The 13,146-nt window shown below is 38.0% G+C and overlaps 1 protein-coding gene across 1 annotated transcript in view; it reads left to right on the forward strand.

Moving 5' to 3' along the window:
- Positions 1 to 11,833, forward strand: part of LOC132552652 (protein trachealess-like) — a 91,880-nt gene extending 80,047 nt beyond the window's left edge. The window contains exons 7-13 of the mRNA XM_060216840.1: positions 5,114 to 5,212; positions 7,181 to 7,287; positions 7,854 to 8,047; positions 8,466 to 8,572; positions 8,993 to 9,140; positions 9,500 to 9,612; positions 10,093 to 11,833. Of these exons, the coding sequence (XP_060072823.1) occupies positions 5,114 to 5,212; positions 7,181 to 7,287; positions 7,854 to 8,047; positions 8,466 to 8,572; positions 8,993 to 9,140; positions 9,500 to 9,612; positions 10,093 to 11,498 (2,174 nt within the window). The 3' untranslated portion in view covers positions 11,499 to 11,833. The remainder of the gene's footprint in view (positions 1 to 5,113; positions 5,213 to 7,180; positions 7,288 to 7,853; positions 8,048 to 8,465; positions 8,573 to 8,992; positions 9,141 to 9,499; positions 9,613 to 10,092) is intronic.
- Positions 11,834 to 13,146: the final 1,313 nt, after the last annotated feature.

Here is a 13,146-nt window from a genome sequence, read left to right on the forward strand (position 1 = left end):
ACTGGGACGAGCTTGAGTGGTGAGCCTCGCAAATCTTAGATCTACTTAATTGGATTTCAGGAATCAATGCTGATTTGCTTATGTTTTCAAAAGTACATAAAATAGTACTTATTTGATTTCTTGGATTGGAGCAAATATTTACTTATACAAGCTGAAAGGAAAATTGGGTTAAAATCTGCATAGATGTTTAAGCAAGCTCAGTATAAATAAGCATGATGATATTAAAATGCATTCAAAAGTCAACAAAGATGAGGACAGAGATATTTATCTGTAGCATAATCACATTGCATATTTACACAACAGGGTACATCATATCAAAATAATTCAATAATCTCATAGATTTGCCTCGCGTTTTTCGTCAATAGACGTCATAGATTTAAACTTATGTAAATTAGGACGGGATTATTCCAAACTTAATTCCCTAACTTAATTCCATCGTGCACAGATATTGAACAAATCCAAATGCATGGGTTGGATGCAACTGGAACATTGTGTATACCACGGTAATCACTATTAACATATGGCATAAAATCTAGAGAAGCAATTTCCTTGCTTTATTGTGTTCAGTGTGTTCTAGAATATATTAGATAAATTTGTCAAAGTGTATTATGCAATGGTAACACTGGATTATGTTCCTGAATGAAAATTAGATGTCACAGTCAATTGGAATTTCTGACATGTTTACATTGTATTTTGAATTTTTAAGAAATAATTTGAATTCTAAAATATTTCTGTAAATTTTCATTTGCTTACCTTAATCTGCATTTTAGTATGCATGGGACATCATGAGAAGCTTATTAAATGGACTTGAGAGAATCATTATTAACTCAATTTTCAAACATTTAGTTTTCATTGCAATATTTTTGAGATTGATTTAAATTGTGATAGATGTAAATTTCAATTTTTGACTTAATGTATGTTAAAGACTTGTTTGTAAAATGTAATACTGGTGTAATATCTTTGTTTTATATGTCATCTTATGCTTTCTCCTATATCTTAAACTGAGACTGTTTGGTTATATAAGTCTTGATAAAGAAAAACCAAAAAGTCCCCGATTGTCAGATAGGACGTGTAATTATAATCAATATGTTAAACGAAGGATGTTGTTTGAAGTAGCTTGTGAAAACACAGACAGAACATCAGCATCAATGGTAGCCAGGGGCATCTTATGTTGTGTGCTTCACCACTTCCTTCTCCGGTGTGAAAAACAGGTATTAACATGTTGTTACGTCACCGATTGTTTTGATACACCCACCGGCTCCCACATCCAACAAGCCGTACCATACAAGAAAACATAACTTAATTGTTGTATGCAAGTTGGTGGCTAAACTAAATAACAAATACCAGAATGTTTAAAGCTAATCCACATTAGATCATTCCCTGTGTTAAAGCTATAAATCTGACTGCCCCGTTTTGTTGCCAGATATCTAGCCAGGTAATATACGATTGGAGTTTGACCTTAGGTCGCCCATTAATTAGGCATTGAACGAGGTCGTTAATGTGAAAATACATGAATGCCAGGACTTTCTAAGGCTGGGTGACACCAGGTGATGTCGGTAGTCATGGTTGGTGGGGTTTCTTTCCACATCAAAGTTGAACTAATGATCCTTCCTTGGCCTACCTGGGACGTAGCTATTTATGGGGAACTTCGATATCCAAGTGAAGACATTAGAATTTTTGTAGTATCCAATCCCATTGTACAGTGGTGCTATTGTCATTTGGAGCTTTATGTAAAAATCAAAACTACTTTTTCTGAAATATTTTTTCCCAACATCTCTGATTTAGATGTAAGTTGAGACTTTTTCATTTCTGATGTGTTGTTTTAACCAGATGCCATGTCAGATGGTTATAAAGTCAATTATCATTCAAGAATGCGATTTTACATATATGGCTTTGTAAGTGCAAGCGTGGAACAGTTGTATATAGATGTTGTTACCGTTCACAACTGAAGTGGAAACAATAAGCAATACATCACATAGGATAGAAGTCCTCTTAACCGGTAGGATTGTTAGCTGGTTCAGAGAAATTAGCTGGCATTTGTCAGTCATTCCTTTTAAAACCTATATCTCGTGTACAATTTGGACCAGAAACCAAATAATATGTTATCTGATAATAATGTAGTATAGTACATCATAACAATAAAATTACAACAGTAATAAAGTGATCGCCAAAAAGCTTGAAAAGGTTAGCAAAACCAGTGGTTTGTTTTGTTGCTATTTCATGTCTACAGATGTATGGGGATGAAGGGGTGTGGCGCCTAGGGAACTAGGGGTTTTAATCTTCACTGATATTTACGTAATTTTAAACAGAATACTGTTGTATCTAGATGAAGAATCTGCTCCTGCCCTAAAGGAGCAGAGGGATGGTGTACAATGGGGGAATTAGATTTTATTGGTAATGATTGTGTTAAGGGCTTTTGTGTTGATACGAATAATTTGTTATTGAAAATTATATGATAAAAGAGAGCAATAATACGCTTGTTTTCCAGAAAACGGTTGTGTTTAAAATGTCATTTTACTTTCATATAATTCAACGTTTTATAGAAACATTATCATCCTCAATTCTACCTAACAAGTTTATCAACAAATATCAAAATAATATGTTTTTAGACAAATCACATAGAAAGATTCCTTTATACTTCCTTGCTAATAGATTTGATTTAAGCATGGGATAAAAATCTCATTTGGTTTAAATATTAAGAGAAGAGCGATACAGGCCTTTGGTGGTTTCTCATTATTATAGTGAGATCTGCATGACCATCGAAGAGAATGTTTCCCCAGTGAGTGGTCTTTCTGTGTTTTAACATCAGAGGCTAACTCATTGGCTATCAGAGGTCACAACCTGCTGATTCTTGTGGTAAACTGCAAAATGGTTGTGTTGATTGTTTTTGTTTGGTTGTGGTGAATCATTCCATATCAAGGCAGTATTGGCACCGTGGATCTAAGACTTCCGTCTGAGACCAATGATGGGCTATTAACGTTCCAATCAACGCCTTGCTCATTTACATGTCACAATTGAGGAAGAGAGACTGCCATTTTATCAAACTGATGTATGTTGTGTAGCAACCACATTGTACAACTGGTTTTTCTTTTCTTTTTTTTTTTTAAATTAATTTAATGTTTTTGAAATTGTTAATTATCTTTGAAATAAAATCAATTTCCACTGCCCCTTCTGTGTAAAGCAATGTTGAATTAATTTTCATTTGCTGGTCTGGTGAATTAAAATCTAGGTTTATCAATGATTAAAATTTCAAATTTATGAATATTTTTCGGCTACAATGCATAACCTTCGTTTTGAGGGAAATTCCAGACTGACAGAGACCATATCTTAGATTTACCTAGGGATATGAGTGGGTACTTTTGCCCTATAAAGATGTCTGGAGATCCATGTTAAGTGATGGCACACTGTAGGGGTCATTGCTTTCATGGAATATCAAACAGCCGAAGGTTGAAGCTAGAACTCAAGTGTGTCTGTTATAGCCTGGCATTAAAACAGACAATCATTGGTTACGCCATGTCAGAATTCCTTTGGACAAATGTTTCAGATAGAGGTCTGCCAAGATCAATTTGTATCAATTACAGCTTCATTAATTAAAATGACATATTCAATTTAAAAAAAGAAAAGAAAAAGAAAAAAAAAAGCAAACAAATGGGTTTATAATAGTCTTTGTGCTTTTGTAGTCATTTGGAATCCTAGAGTCTCCATGTTTTAATTTTAGATAACTTTTATGATAATGAACATTTGAATATGACTCGGTGAAGAAAGTTTGGCTTCCATCACTTGACACTGCTAGGATTTGTCCAGGGAAAGTATTTCATTTCAACATTCGTTCGTATTACACAAGGAAAATAGTTTATATTTTCATTGCCTTATTTGAGTAAATTTGGTTGTCATTGTTTATTGCTTAGCCACTTATGTTAATTTGATATAAATATATGTTTATTACTGTTGTAAACAATAGAGTGTCACCATTTATTGCTATTTATATATGTATTGTGAAACATGTTTGTCAGTTCTAGAAATTAATCAATATTGTAATTAATTAGTGTAAATGTAGAGAACAAAACCAGTTTTAACATTTCAAAATACCTGAAATGTCATCTGTATTTGTCTGCAAATAACTTATATCTGCAGGTAAAAAGCCTGCCTTACATTTCTTTGTTGGACAATAAAGAGCCCACCTTTCTGTATTTGTCTGTCAAAAACCCATGTCTGGTAAAAAGCCCACCTTTCTGTATTTTTCGAGTGTCAATAACCCTTGTCTGGTAAAAAGCCCACCTTTCTGTATTTTTCGAGTGTCAATAACCCTTGTCTGGTAAAAAGCCCACCTTTATGTATTTTTCGAGTGTCAATGACCCATATCTGGTAAAAAGCCCACCTTTATGTATTTGTCTGATTGTCAAAAACCCATGTCTGGTAAAAAGCCCTCCTTTATGTATTTGTCTGAGTGTCAAAACCCATGTCTGGTAAAAAGCCCACCTTTATGTATTTGTCTGAGTGTCAAAACCCATGTCTGGTAAAAAGCCCACCTTTATGTATTTGTCTGAGTGTCAAAACCCATGTCTGGTAAAAAGCCCACTTTTATGTATTTGTCTGAGTGTCAAAGACCCATGTCTGGTAAAAGCCCACCTTTATGTATTTGTCTGAGTGTCAAAACCCATGTCTGGTAAAAAGCCCACCTTTATGTATAAGTCCGAGTGTTTCAATGACCCATATCTGGTAAAAAGCCCACCTTTATGTATTTGCCTGAGTGTCAAAACCCATGTCTGGTAAAAAGCCCACCTTTATGTATTTGTCTGAGTGTCAATAACCCATGTCTGGTAAAAAGCCCACCTTTATGTATTTTTCGAGTGTCAATAACCCATGTCTGGTAAAAAGCCCACCTTTATCTGTTTTGACCTTGATGTTCTGATCATTTGTTTCATGCCAAATGGAGAATGCCTGAATATGATTACTTGTGTTGATGCATTGAAGAATACTTTATATCATGATAATGGAATTAAACTGTATTTAACGAGGAACCAGTAGATACCCTCAGTGTGTCTAGACATTATGTTATCAGCAATACAGAAAAGCATACAAAGATTCATATATAATTTTTGTATCCTTGTAGCTTCCAACAGCAGTGGTGTGCCGTCCCCTGGATCTCAGTCGGATGAGGGGTCAGCCCCGTCAACACCTTGTGTGATGTCGTCCCCACCTCCAGACAGAGGTGAGTTAAAAGTGTGTCTTTATAGGGTAGACTTGTTCTTTCCACTGTCATATAGAGAGGAGAGAATTTCTGTATGAAGGTTAAACCTGTCATCTCCACTTTCAGTTAGAGGGGAGTAAGTTTGTCTTTCTGTATCATTCTTCCCCACCCCGAGATAGAGGAGTGTAAGTTTGTCTGTCTATAAGATATGGCCTCTCCTCCCCACCCCCAGATAGAGGGGAGTAAGTGTGTCTGTCTATAAGGTATGGCCTGCCCTGCTCACCCCCAGATAGAGGGGAGTAAGTGTGTCTGTCTATAAGGTATGGCCTGCCCTCCCCACCCCGAGATAGAGGAGTGTAAGTTTGTCTGTCTATAAGGTATTGCCTGCCCTCCCCACCCCCAGATAGGGGGGAGTAAGTGTGTCTGTCTATAAGGTATGGCCTGCCCTCCCCACCCCCAGATAGAGGGGAGTAAGTGTGTCTGTCTATAAGGTATGGCCTGCCCTCCCCACCCCCAGATAGAGGGGAGTAAGTGTGTCTGTCTATAAGGTATGGCCTGCCCTCCCCACCCCCAGATAGAGGGGAGTAAGTGTGTCTGTCTATAAGGTATGGCCTGCCCTTCCCACCCCCAGATAGAGGGGAGTAAGTGTGTCTGTCTATAAGGTATGGCCTGCCCTCCCCACCCCCAGATAGAGGGGAGTAAGTGTGTCTGTCTATAAGGTATGGCCTGCCTTCCCCACCCCAGATAGAGGGCTGTAAGTGTGTCTGTCTATAAGGTATTGCCTGCCCTCCCCTCCCCCAGATAGAGGGGAGTAAGTGTGTCTGTCTATAAGGTATGGCCTGCCCTCCCCACCCCCAGATAGAGGGGAGTAAGTGTGTCTGTCTATAAGGTATGGCCTGCCCTCCCCACCCCCAGATAGAGGGGCCTCTCCTCCCCACCCCCAGTAGAGGGGTAAGTATAGTGTCTGTCTATAAGGTAGTGTGTCCTGGCCTCTCCTCCCCACCCCAGATAGAGGGGAGTAAGTGTGTCTGTCTATAAGGTAGTGTTGCCTGCCCTCCCCTCCCCCAGATAGAGGGGAGTAAGTGTGTCTGTCTATAAGGTATGGCCTGCCCTCCCCACCCCCAGATAGAGGGGAGTAAGTGTGTCTGTCTATAAGGTATGGCCTCTCCTCCCCACCCCAGATAGAGGGGAGTAAGTGTGTCTGTCTATAAGGTATGGCCTCTCCTCCCCACCCCAGATAGAGGGGAGTAAGTGTGTCTGTCTATAAGGTATGGCCTGCCCTCCCCACCCCCAGATACAGGGGAGTAAGTGTGTCTGTCTATAAGGTATGGCCTCTCCTCCCCACCCCAGATAGAGGGGAGTAAGTGTGTCTGTCTATAAGGTATGGCCTGCCCTCCCCACCCCCAGATAGAGGGGAGTAAGTGTGTCTGTCTATAAGGTATGGCCTGCCCTCCCCACCCCCAGATAGAGGGGAGTAAGTGTGTCTGTCTATAAGGTATGGCTTTTTTCCCCCACCCCAGATAGAGGTGAGTATATGTGTTTTTAGACCAGCAAAGAGTTTTCAGTAGTATTGGAAAGTAGGTTTATAGGTTTAACCTATTTTTACTTAATGTTGCCAGAACATGATGAAAGCTCTCAGTTTACATAGACCAACATTGTCTGTAACATCTATATATAGAATGATGCAATCAATGTTTCCTAAGCAATGATGATATTTCAGTAAGTCCGTCCTTTATAAAGATCATTTTACATTCAATTGATCTTTGTACTGAAAGGTCTCACAGGTTAAATTTGGAACATACCTGATTTGTGAAACTGTCCTTTCTGAAAGGCTGAAATTTGGTTGCAATGATTTTATTAACTTGTGAACAGCACCTTCTTTTATTTATTTTTTTTTGTGAAGAAAACAGTAAACCATAGTTACTGAGTAAATAAATCTAATTGGGTATGTATCAAGGGACATAACTCCTACATACTTTTCATCACCAGCCTGTCTTATGTCAGCTACTGAGAAAGGGATTGAGCGGTCGCTATGTCTGAGGATGAAGTCTACACTGACAAAACGAGGAGTACATGTCAGGACGTCTGGGTATAGAGTAAGTCCTTCAACACACACTGTCCACAACAACTGTAATATCTCAATGTTTTAAAGTACCACCTACTTTAAACAAAGTTTACTCTCTTAGCAAAAGAGTTCTATACTTAACATTAAAACATCCTGCATAAAAGGTTAAAGATAATTTAATAATGTGATGATATTAAAGATTTCAGTGCTGATCTCTCAGTTTTACAAGGCATAGATAATGATGGTTTGATATTGTAACTATGATATCTAATTAGTGATGTGGTAGTTTGTTGGGTCACCATCTCAAAGCCAATCATATTTTTTAACTCTGGAGTCTGTGATGATTATTGTTCTTTGTTTAGACAAGACATGCATTTTCTGATTCTTTTCATTGGAGGATCTTAATAGGAGAGAAGGCCAAACAGGATTAAACTCAAGGTGTCCCAATACACTTTCATGTCCGATCAGGAAATCAATCTCCCCCCGATCTATTACTGCTCCACCAACTACCCATATAAGGTAAAATAAGTAAAAAAAAAAAAAAATATATGTATATATTTTCTATTTGTTTATCTTTTGCCCTTTTGATATTTACAGGTTGTGTATGTTGTTCTGAAACAGCGACCCCAGATCTGTTTTTCCCTGAACAGGAAACATCCCCAACAGATCATGGGTATGGTAGGTTTGGCCATAGCTTTGCCTCCTCCTACCATCACAGAGCTCCGTATTGAGAGCGACACCTTTATCATGAGGCTCAATCCGGACTTCAGCGTTATTTACTGTGATACAGCGTAAGTACTAAGTTATAAGTTGGAATTAGGTTCGGGTCAAAATTTCCCTGAGGTCACAAAACTTTTAATAAAATGTTTTATAAAATGAATCTTTTAATCATTAGAGGGTGCTGAATATGAGCCAAATGATGTTTTGACTTTTTCAAAATTCTGTATGATTTACATCGGAACGATTGAAAGCAATATAAATATCACATGGTGTTAAAGTTTATATCTTGTAAACAGAAAAAAAAATAAACAGCAACACCAGGTCAATTTAGAGAGTGAATTATTTCCTGACAGTTTTGTTTTATACAAATGAATTGGTAAAACTCTCACTGCTTGAAAATAGAATATGGAACTGTAACCTTGTTTTGAAACTGTTTCTTTGTCTGTCACATTGAACTGTGAATCTTGTATGTACCCTTTTTTCTGGTAGGATTTCCGAGCTGACAGACTGGTCCAGTGAAGATATCAATAATAAAGTATTGTATGACTTCTGTCATCCCGGTGACCTTAACAAACTACGTAGATCTCATTTAGACAGTGAGTTTCACAAAACTTTGTTTCTGTTTTATCAATGAACATCTCTCTCTGAACAAAGATCAAAATTAGCTGTCAGAATCAGATCAATGGTCCAGTCCATCTGGAGTAAACCAAACTTGTAATTTGAGATTGAATATCCCAGCTTGATCTTGACAGAGAGGCTTAATTGAATCAATTGGAATATTTATTTTACCAAATATGGATCGGATTCTAATCGTAGTTCAAAGTAAAATTAGGCTTTGTTATTATAATTCAAACAGAAATAAAATTAGACGTCATTAAAATTCAAAATAATATACATGCATCATTAGGCCTAGTTATTATAATTCAAAGTAAATTAAAATTAAGCCTGAAATTAAAATTAAAAAATGAAATAAAATTTGGCCTTTATCAATGTAAAATCATTCTTTTAAATTGTAGTTAATACAAAGGGCCAGGTGTTATCTGATTACATGCGTCTCATGAACAAGTGTGGAGGGTATGTGTGGATACAGGTGTGTGGGACGACTCTCTACAGCTCAAAGACATCAGACGACCACACCATACTTATCATCATCTACGTACTTAGGTGAGTAGGGTAGGATATGTACAGGAAGACAGAGGGTGAAAAGGATAAACATTTGATTTTGGCAAGTTTGATGAATTAAGAAAATTAAATTATTTGGAGTAGTAGCGGTATATGTAAGGATGAAACTGTCAACTACCTTGTTTTTCTGACAGGTTTTAAATTCTAGAAACATGTAATGGGAGCGGGTTGGTGTGACTTGTATATTGTGTTAAATACGGTCTCTGTCACTCAGCTGATGGAGCATGCTTCTTTGGCTCAGTTGGTAGAGGCAGTCAATTATCATGTTCGATTCCTGGTCGGGGCAATCACCAGGAATGTGTATTTTTCCTGTTCTTTCACAAAATATATTTACGTTACAGTGGTGTTGAATATGGGGGCTGTGTGATGGATACAAGTCAACTTCTGACCACAGGACCAACAGAAACTGACCATTCTGACAACACTGACCAAAGTGAGCAGGGCTCGGACCATGGTAATGAAGTTACAGGTCATACTACTGAGAGAAGTCTATTTCATACAAGATTGTGTGAACTTGATTACTCCCATAGATAGAGATATTCAAATTCATGATTTAAAAGGCTTGATCGTAAAATCATAACAACTTTGTATTAATTTTGTGTTAAGCATGTTGACCTGGGTGTTCACAGGGTAATAAACCCAGCTAACAAACAGTAACCCATCCTCAGTGATATCCCTGTGGTATCTTTCTTGTTGTCCGCCCATCTACCGACTTTGTTGTTTATATCGAAATTTAGAAAAAAAAAAAAAAAAAATCTAAAGTTTCACATGGTAATCCAAGTCATATCAGAATGATGAAAATAAGGCAAATCGGTTGGTTGTATTTCATGAAAGATAAAGAATTTTTAAAAATTTGACATTTCATAGAAGTATTGTTTGACAATTCGTAGTGCTTTATCTGTCCTGTCTGAATACATGTTGCTTTTGTAAACAGGAGGAAGAAGCCACCAAGATGCTCTTCATTGTCCTGGGGAGAGTCCTGGAGGTGACAGCAAGGACTCTCCAAGTCTGAGAGTCACATCACCTGTGTCCAGTTCTACAACAGTACAGCGGTCCATAAGGTTGGACTCTCGGGAGGCTGACAACAGTAATGACAATAAACCATTCATTGTGGATAGCTCACAGACCAATAACAATTTCCATTCCAAGAGCTGTGAATCTACAGTGAGCAACAGCTTACAGGAAAAAGTACATCTGTTAAAAAATGACTACAAAAATTCACGAAGAAAAGCTGACCGACCGAAGCGTCGGAGGCGCGAGTATGATATTGACTGTTTAAGTGCAGAGGTAGAGGATTTACAGTCATCCGTGTCGAAAAACAGTCCACTGGAGCGGGAGAGGTGCTGTGAAGTAACCTCAGCCTGTCAGAGCCATGTCATCATGGGCACTGTGGACAGTACAGAGCGGTCAAGTTGTAGTGTTCCCGAGGATCTCTCTCTTCACAACTTCACCATGAGGCAAGCCACAGTGGTTAGTACCCCCGGCTGTGAATCTCAAAGTAACATTGCTGTCAATTGTTGGCAAAAAAGCAACAAAGAACGAAAAAAGGATAGAGACATGCAAGAGAATCCGTCCAGTTCTGTTCAGGACTTGGAGGATGTCATGAATAAACATTTGCCAAATCTGACCAATCACATGGAAGCTGTTGTAAGGACTTCCCCAAATGATCTCGCGTCGAGTCGGCACATGTCTAGCTCACTACCGAAACAGCAGTCAACCATCCAGTGGCGGGCCAACACAGACACAGACACCTTGCCAGCATCCACTCTGTTACGGACGCTATACGCTAATAGGGAGTCTGTTATACGCAGCAGTGCTCGACCACAGTGTTTTAGTGGGGACAGTACCCAGGGGGTTGACTCGGTCGACATGCTCACCCCGCCCAGTAATGAGGGGAGTCTGAAGGAGCAACTCACCCTCAATATCCCTCAGATCACTGTGAGCAGTAGTAAATGTGTACAAGGGGGCTATACAAATCCTTTGTCTGTCACAGTGCACAGTACTCTCCAAGACAGCTTCTCAATGACACCGCCATCTTCTGTGTCGCCGGAGGATAAGGTCACAACCTCCTTCATGGAGACAAACTTTGATCCCTCTCCGGTTTCGTGTCACATGGTGACTGGGGCGACGGTAACTAACCCGGTGAAGTCCATGGCTCTGTCTCCCCAGTCACAGGTTATACCAACACATACAGACTATAATACCTGTAGCAAGGTTGGTTATGGTAACATGAGTCCGTATCAGATTGCTGAGTACCAACAGTATCTACACAATGGTGCACCAACCTCTTTATATGACACCCGACCAGAGGGCTGGTACCCTGTCTCCTACACATCCTAACCACGTATCACTTGGTCATCTTAACACACAGATGGACATAGTTTGGATTGAATCACTTATTGGTGTATATATATCAATTAATATGAATTAAAATCATTGAAAATTTACCTTATAATCTAAATACAGATAAGTTTTACGGTTATAGACCTTCACCCTAGAAAGGATTTAATAACGATATGTTAACATTCATATCAAGAGAATAGAGTTAATTCTATTTATGTCAACAAATCATGCAGTTCTCAAGAAATTGAACAACAGGGTGATTGGCTTTGAATGATGTACCACACATTTTCTAGTATTTGACTACAATAATCCTTACATGTTTTACTATGATATTTCTCACCAAAAATTGCAGATAATTGATAGAACAAATTATTGTGTTATACAGATTCTGATCCTACTTCACAGTACAAAGATTCTGTCTTTTGATTTTGTTTTATTTGAAAACTATGTCCTTAAAATTCAATGTTTCACTGATACTAGATGTGTTCCATGTTATGTTAATTTTTCCAGTTTTACAAACACTGCCATTATTGTGTTAAGTATGATTTGATTAAAGTTTTTTTTTTTGGTCTTCTAATAGATAAGATAAAGGACCATTTCTTACATAGCCAAAGAATATCAACTGCTCAGTCTTTTAAGGAAGTTAGTGCTTTAATTGCGTGTTCGTTTGAACATTTGTGCCAAAAGATACAAGGTTATTTGGTCCAAATCATAGACTTATTCCTCATGAGGATTCAGATTTCAATATGGCCCCCCTGGTTAGTGATTGGTGACCTTTGTTCATATTTTCCATTAAGTCAACCACGACCACTTAAGTTGATCACTGCAGATTGTGTTCCTCGGTAGTATTATTTTCAGTTGTTTATCTTTTCAAAACTTTAACTACAATATACAGAACTAGGTTTTTTTCTGTATTTTTAGTGTAGTGAGAGAGTACATTTATAAATAGGATGTGCACCCAACTATTTACTGTGTTAAAATGAAGAATGGAAAATCAGAAACTGTTTCAAGATAAATGAGCTTTGGTGTGTCACAAAAAATAGAAATGTGAGACACTCACACATTAAGTTAGATTTCTTTAAAGAAGAAACTAGAAAGCAAACTATATCATACGTTTGAAAACAAAACTAAAAAGTATTTTGTGCCTTTAGGCACAATTAAAATTTTTGTAGAAGCGAAGTTCTTATAACACAACCAGTAGAAGATAAGACTGACGTTTTGATGACTACACAGTCACCTTTATCAGACAAATGACCAGTGTGGAGCGTACTAGCCTTGACGTAAGTTGTGTACGAGATCTACATGGTCACCTTCATCAGACAAATGACCAGTGTGGAGCGTACTAGCACTGACAAATGTAGTGTACAAGATGGTACAGAATCAACCAACTTTTTCAGCAGCGTTATAATCCTGTGTACACTAAAGTAGAAAATAGTGTGACACGATGGTAATCAGATTATAGGCCAGGTAACACACCAGATGGTAACAATGTACTGTAGTCAATTCGGCTATGCTTAAATGTTTGTGTTGTTAAGACAGTTTCCAGTATATACAGGTTCCTGATCCACTTCAGATGTCATCATGAAAATTTCCACATTTTACATAACTTGTGCATTTTAAAAAGGAAATGTAACATACAGAAGTT

The sequence above is a fragment of the Ylistrum balloti genome, unplaced genomic scaffold, assembly GCF_031769215.1.
Source record: "Ylistrum balloti isolate Yb309-2 unplaced genomic scaffold, AGI_CSIRO_Ybal_v1 Utg370264, whole genome shotgun sequence".
NCBI classification, from domain to species: domain Eukaryota; kingdom Metazoa; phylum Mollusca; class Bivalvia; order Pectinida; family Pectinidae; genus Ylistrum; species Ylistrum balloti.